The sequence below is a fragment of the Clupea harengus genome, chromosome 9 (assembly GCF_900700415.2).
Source record: "Clupea harengus chromosome 9, Ch_v2.0.2, whole genome shotgun sequence".
NCBI lineage: Eukaryota > Metazoa > Chordata > Actinopteri > Clupeiformes > Clupeidae > Clupea > Clupea harengus.
In genome coordinates this window covers 27,777,631-27,785,130 of record NC_045160.1, presented here as the reverse complement: position 1 = coordinate 27,785,130, position 7,500 = coordinate 27,777,631, and the positions used below count along the sequence as shown (strand labels likewise).

Sequence of the window (7,500 nt, the reverse complement as noted above, 5' to 3'; positions counted from 1 at the left end):
ACACACACACACACATATAGTGGCTACACAGAGTATATGTCATAAATCCATACTGCACATAATGTAGATCCATATGATATATATAGTTTAAGTGCATATAGTATATAGTTTAAGTGCATATGGTATACAGTTTAAGTGCATATGGTGTATAGTTTAAGTGCATATGGTATATAGTTTAAGTGCATATGGTATATAGTTTAAGTGCATATGGTATATAGTTTAAGTGCACATGGTATATAGTTTAAGTGCATATGGTATATAGTTTAAGTGCATATGGTGTATAGTTTAAGTGCATATGGTATATAGTTTAAGTGCATATGGTATATAGTTTAAGTGCATATAGTATATAGTTTAAGTGCATATGGTCTCAGTCTGTCTCTTACCAGCAGTACAGCGAAGAAGGACAGATGATTGCAGAAGCAGGTAACCGTTCCCTCCGCAACCACAGTCTTACAACCATATGAGTTCCACTTAGCCGTGGCCTCTAAAGCACACACACACACACACACACACACACACACACACACCTAGATATAAGGGCATGTATCACATGTGTGCCTGACATGGAGCTACTACACGAGATGAAAGTGCACACACACACACACATGAAAAGTCACTTTACTTTTGTAAAGTGTGTTGCCACAATACAATGTAGTACTGTAGTTTTACTAAAGTAATTTACAATATTCACGCTAGAATTCTGATTACTGTATATTTACAGTATTTACAGCCTATTGCACTATTTTTACACAATCAACACACTGTCCCACACTGGTGGCAGGGGGAGAATGTTCACTGCAGAACAGATTTAACCTTTTTACTGTATATTGAAACCTGTCATTTTGACTTCTTACAGAATATACATGTAATGTGGAAAAATGACTGCAATTCAATTTTTTGTGTCAGAATCATTGAGATTTTTTACACAGTAGAACGAATGTAAATCAATGGTGTCGACAGTTTCTTGTTTAGAATATATTTTACAGTATTCAGCCATACAAAAACAGAACTGCAATATTTTACTGTATACAAATTTTCAGATTTCAACTACTTTCTGACAGTATATTCCCTAAGTTAGAGTGCTCAGTACAAAACCCAAATTGTAGTATGTTGTCAGTGGTAAAATGATCAATACTGTGAGGGTGCTGCACAAAAGTTGAAGTGATGGCTGCAGAGGTTGATATTGATAGCTGTAGTTTGAATTTGGTTATCCATTGTTCAATAAATGAGAAAGCATACACATTCAATTAAGCACAAATTGTATGTTTTGATGGAAATGTTTGGTTTTGATGGGTGAGTGATCAGTTTTGAGTTAAGGGCTGTGTGTGAGCTGTTTTGAAAAAGTAAACAGTGAATGGAAAAATGTGCCAAAGCAATGGAGAAAAACTGTAATGCCTTTTTGTTATAGTATAGTAAGCCTATATAGTACAGTAACACGTGCAAGTTTAGCATATGGCTGTAATGAAACATATTGCAGCATTTTAGAATTCTTTGTTCACTGTAATATTACAAACGTTATTACTGTAGTCCAAAGAAGTGTTTGTCTGTTTGTGTTTTTTCTCTTTTTTTGCAATGCATCACTAATAATCTATGCCAAACTGGAGGACACAGCAACATGTTATATATGCAATTGGCAATGCTTCAAGTTGTTAGTGTTGTTTAGGTCATTGTACTCTGAGAGAGAACATGTGCTAAAGTTATGGCAGCATGAGTTGTGTTTTGGTGGTTGTAGTGCATTTTGCACCAAAGGTTAACTGATATGCTGAGGTGCCTGTAAAGTCCACTGTGTGAAGTGTTTGGGAAAAGTGTTCATGGTATTGAGATAAGATTGAAAATGATTAGAAAAAAACTGTAATGCAATGAGAGAATAGTTTTTATAATTCCCAATATGTTTTCACTTTTGGCACCCTGGCTAGGTAACGTTGACGTATTATCTGTCTGTGACAAAACACTGCAAACTCACAGATGTTGCTATGGTATGTGTCACAGATGTTGCTATGGTATGTCCTCTAAATCTGAAACACCAACCTCTAGTGTGTTCTAGATTTCTGAATAATTCTCAAGTGTGTTCCAGAGCCTATGAATAACAGTGAAATGTGTTCTAATTTCCTGAGTAACTGCATACTGTGTTGTTAATGAGTTATTAATAAATGACTTCATAGAGCAGCTTAAATGCCACATTACACACCATACAGACACACACACACACACCCACATAAACACATATACACACACATACACACGTATGCACACACACATAGACACACACATACACACGTATGCACACGCCCTCTCACACATAGACACACACATACACACGTAAGGAGAGGTGGATGAGAGGATGAGAGGATGAGAGGAAGGAGAGGAAGGAGAGGTGGATGAGAGGAAGGAGAGGTGGATGAGAGGAAGGAGAGGTGGATGAGAGGATGAGAGGAAGGAGAGGTGGATGAGAGGATGAGAGGAAGGAGAGGTGGATGAGAGGATGAGAGGAAGGAGAGGTGGATGAGAGGAAGGAGAGGTGGATGGGAGGATGAGAGGAAGGAGAGGTGGATGAGAGGATGAGAGGAAGGAGAGGTGGATGAGAGGATGAGAGGAAGGAGAGGTGGATGAGAGGAAGGAGAGGAAGGAGAGGTGGATGAGAGGATGAGAGGAAGGAGAGGTGGATGAGAGGAAGGAGAGGTGGATGAGAGGAAGGAGAGGTGGATGGGAGGATGAGAGGAAGGAGAGGTGGATGAGAGGATGAGAGGAAGGAGAGGTGGATGAGAGGAAGGAGAGGTGGATGAGAGGAAGGAGAGGTAGATGAGAGGAAGGAGAGGAAGGAGAGGTGGATGAGAGGATGAGAGGAAGGAGAGGTGGATGAGAGGATGAGAGGAAGGAGAGGTGGATGAGAGGATGAGAGGAAGGAGAGGTGGATGAGAGGAAGGAGAGGTGGATGAGAGGAAGGAGAGGTGGATGAGAGGATGAGAGGTGGATGAGAGGAAGGAGAGGTGGATGGGAGGATGAGAGGAAGGAGAGGTGGATGAGAGGATGAGAGGAAGGAGAGGTGGATGAGAGGAAGGAGAGGAAGGAGAGGTGGATGAGAGGATGAGAGGAAGGAGAGGTGGATGAGAGGATGAGAGGAAGGAGAGGTGGATGAGAGGAAGGAGAGGTGGATGAGAGGAAGGAGAGGTGGATGAGAGGAAGGAGAGGAAGGAGAGGTGGATGAGAGGATGAGAGGAAGGAGAGGTGGATGAGAGGAAGTAGAGGTGGATGAGAGGAAGGAGAGGAAGGAGAGGTGGATGAGAGGATGAGAGGAAGGAGAGGTGGATGAGAGGAAGGAGAGGTGGATGAGAGGAAGGAGAGGTGGATGAGAGGAAGGAGAGGTGGATGAGAGGATGAGAGGAAGGAGAGGTGGATGAGAGGAAGGAGAGGTGGATGAGAGGAAGGACAGGTGGATGAGAGGATGAGAGGAAGGACAGGTGGATGAGAGGATGAGAGGAAGGTTACTATACCGTCTTCCACGTCCCAGAAGACACACTGAGGTGTTAAGGACGCGTTCTGTATTAAAGAGAAAACAGGAGCTTGGCTCAACATGGCGGACATGTCACATGTCACATGTCACGCAAGCAGTGTCTGTATCTGTATCTGGATTCGAATAGGAGACCAGTCGTAGCTCGCTAAGCGGTTTAGCGAGCTAATTTTCAGGCTAAGATAAAAAACGCCCTCTTTTTGGTTCGTGGAAGCAACTTTTGATAAATCACCATGGTTACATATCGATCTAAACCGCTTAGCGAGCTACGACGAATACCCCCCTGGTGCTGTTTATACTGTTGTTTACACCTGGTGCTGTTTTTATTGTTGTTTACACCTGGTGCTGTTTATACTGTTGTTTACACCTGGTGCTGTTTATACTGGAAGTTTATACTGGAAGTTTTTACTGGAAGTTTATGCCAGAAATCGGGCAGATGTTTTATTTTTCTAATCTAGTGTTTTCGTGTTACGACATCGACCCTTGACCCTTCCTGCTCCTCGTGTTACGACATTGACCCTTGAATGGGGTGTCATAATAACGAATGTTTCCGGGTCGATCTGTTGATGCCTTCACGAATAATGTATTTGTATTTGTATTTGTATCTGTATTTTTATTTGTATTCCACACTAGATCACACAAATGATGGGAGGGGGAGATGAAGGAGGACAAAAGACAAGGCGGGAAGAACTAATCAATTGGTAAATTGATTACAGTAATTGTGAATGAACAAATGAACGAATGAACAAATGAACGAATGAACGAATGAACGAATAAACGAATAAACGAATGAACGAATGAACGAATGAACGAATGAACAAACTCACAACGAAAAGAGAGACTATATGTATGATACGAGGACGGAGAGTGAGTTGGGAAACAGGCGGTTCCTCACCTGTGTCATGTTCTGCCCGTAGAACGTGAGCTGGACTGGGGTCTGCAGGCTGCTGACATCCCGACCCAGATCCAAGGCCACCACCCGCGAGTTCAGCAGAGACACGTTATCCTGCTCCACCTGTGAAAACACACATGTGTACAGTATGTGTGTGTGTGTGCATGTGGGAGAAACTATCTCCTTACAAAAATCTGTGAGGAGATAGATAGACCAATCAAATTGTCAGGGCGGGCTTTATACGATGATGGACAGATGATCAACCGTAACGTAATCAACCACGTCACCAAAGAGCTTTTGGGGTGAATTCGTTTTCAACAAACATGGCTGCCGTTGGAGAGCTGAAATGTGGAGATTCGAGTCTGTTTTAGAAGACATTGACAGCACATTCATTTTGAAAGAGGAACAGAGAAACACGATCAAGGCATTTGTCGATCGAAAAGATGTTTTTGTCGTCCTTCCTACGGGATCCGGTAAAAGTTTAATGTATCAGCTGGCCCCATGGTCTACGTTATGGTCATACTACGTTGCTCTAATTGGTTCTAGCTATATCCAATTGAGCGAAGAGGCATTTTCTTTCCTGGTTCGGCTGAAACAAGCCCCATAATCACAGCCCAATGGAGCAGTATCAGACTCATATTCTGAGTAGAATTATGAGTATGACATCGTCAGGCTAGGTCCTTAGTAAAATTGGACCCAAAAAGATCTAAACAAAATATGGCCCAGGTTGACAGCAGCACTGTGCGACACCGTGTCTAATATTCAAAGATATTCAAATCCAGCTGAGTCTGAGTGCAGGCCTGGAGGCAGGCTACCGTGCTGTGTGTCCAGTTTGGTGGCTGTGGTTGAGGAGAGGTGGTGGTGGTGGTGGTGGTGTGTGTGTGTGTGTGTGTGTGTGTGTGTGTGTGTTTGCAGAGGGTGAAACACAGGAGTTCTGCACATCTCTGCATGTAGCTTTCTCCTCCTCCTAACATGAGGAACCCTCTCACCTCAAATCTCATGGACTACGGTCACTCTTACAATCAATAGTAGTGGGGGTATTTGAATGGTGATACTTGAGCGTATTTGAGCAGCTCTGTGTGTGTGTGTCTGTGTGGGTGTGTGTGTGTGTGTGTGTGTGTGTGTGTGTGTGTGTGTTTGTGTGTGTGTGTGTGTGTGTGTGTGTGTGTGTGTTTGTGTGTGTGTGTGTGTGTGTGTGTGTGTGTGTGTGTGTGTTTGTGTGTGTGTGTGTGTGTGTGTGTGTGTTTGTGTGTGTGTGTGTGTGTGTGTGTGTGTGTGTGTGTGTGTGTGTGAGCAGCTCTGTAAATAAGTTCATTGGGACCTTTCTTAAACAAAGTGCTAACAACACCAAGACTACAGGCCTCATAGGCAGCATGCATACCGGCGAAACCTATAGTGTGACCATTACTGTGAGCTGCTTATAACAAAAGCTCACACACACACACACACACACACACACACACACACACACACACACACACACACACACAAACACACACACACACAAACACACACACAAACACAAACACACAAAAGCACATACTAAATTCGATACATGCAAATCTTTTACCGAGAACAGCGAGTTGTCAAAGAACCAGAACGTTCCAACGTTGAGCTTCTCGCCGCCTGATCTGCTGGCCACCTGCGAGAGCACTTCTGGCTGGACCTCCACTGTGACATCATCAGTCCGGGATACAAGTTCCAATTGGGCGGAGCAAAACCCCGGGATAGTAGTAGTACTGCCCTGAAACCCAGATCACAAGGGGGGGGGGGGTATGGGGGGGGTATGGGGGAGGGCATTAGTTTCGTTTTGGCTCCTTGTACTGTCTGTTTTTGTGGATTTTTTCCTCTCTTTAATTAATAAAGTGGCACCTGACACCTGACACCTGACACCTGACACACTTGAGGATGCCCGATCTACCTGATCTACCTGGGCAACGTCCTGCATAGTGACTGTAATTTGAGGACGCCTGATCTACCTGGGCAACGTCCTGCATAGTGACTGTAATTTGAGGACGCCTGATCCACCTGGGCTACGTCCTGCACAGTGACTGTAATTTGAGGACGCCTGATCCACCTGGGCTACGTCCTGCACAGTGACTGTAATTTGAGGACGCCTGATCTACCTGGGCAACGTCCTGCACAGTGACTGTAATTTGAGGACGCCTGATCCACCTGGGCTACGTCCTGCACAGTGACTGTAATTTGAGGACGCCTGATCTACCTGGGCAACGTCCTGCACAGTGACTGTAATTTGAGGACGCCTGATCTACCTGTGCTACGTCCTGCATAGTGACTGTAATTTGAGGACGCCTGATCTACCTGTGCTACGTCCTGCATAGTGACTGTAATTTGAGGACGCCTGATCTACCTGGGCTACGTCCTGCATAGTGACTGTAATTTGACATCTTTGCACATTGCACATTTAACCCGTCTCCAACAGTGTGTGGTGTGTTCCACCACCTGTCCATCTACATCAGGCATCAAACCGCATGTCCACACACATCGATGGAGCTGTCAGCCATACCGATCTCTGATCTCAGGTATCAAACCACATGTCCACACACATCGATGGAGCTGTCAGCCATACCGATCTCTGATCTCAGGCATCAAACCACATGTCTACACACATCGATGGAGCTGTCAGCCATACCGATCTCTGATCTCAGGCATCAAACCACATGTCTACACACATCGATGGAGCTGTCAGCCATACCGATCTCTGATCTCAGGTATCAAACCACATGTCCACACACATCGATGGAGCTGTCAGCCATACCGATCTCTGATCTCAGGCATCAAACCACATGTCTACACACATCGATGGAGCTGTCAGCCATACCGATCTCTGATCTCAGGCATCAAACCACATGTCTACACACATCGATGGAGCTGTCAGCCATACCGATCTCTGTTGGGTCTGAGAGGGCAACGCGATGCAGAAGCTGTCCTGGTGGTCATTGCTGACTTCTGTGACGGAGACCGTCGTCAAGGTGAGGATCTCCTTCTGTTTTCCCAGATTGGTGATGTTGCGTATTGCCCTGTGGTGAGGGGGGGGGGGGGGGGGGGGGGGGGGGGGGAGGGATAGAAGAGCAGGGGC

At 44.9% G+C, this 7,500-nt stretch overlaps 1 protein-coding gene across 1 annotated transcript in view; it reads right to left on the bottom strand.

Moving 5' to 3' along the window:
- LOC116221767 (adhesion G protein-coupled receptor G3-like) overlaps window positions 1-7,500 on the bottom strand; it is a 14,489-nt gene that overhangs the window by 4,947 nt on the left and 2,042 nt on the right. Inside the window, exons 2-6 of the mRNA XM_031572924.2 lie at window positions 7,306-7,441; window positions 5,971-6,144; window positions 4,404-4,523; window positions 3,492-3,537; window positions 384-484 (exon numbers count right to left, since the gene is read on the bottom strand). Coding sequence (XP_031428784.2) covers window positions 384-484; window positions 3,492-3,537; window positions 4,404-4,523; window positions 5,971-6,144; window positions 7,306-7,441 — 577 coding nt within the window. The remainder of the gene's footprint in view (window positions 1-383; window positions 485-3,491; window positions 3,538-4,403; window positions 4,524-5,970; window positions 6,145-7,305; window positions 7,442-7,500) is intronic.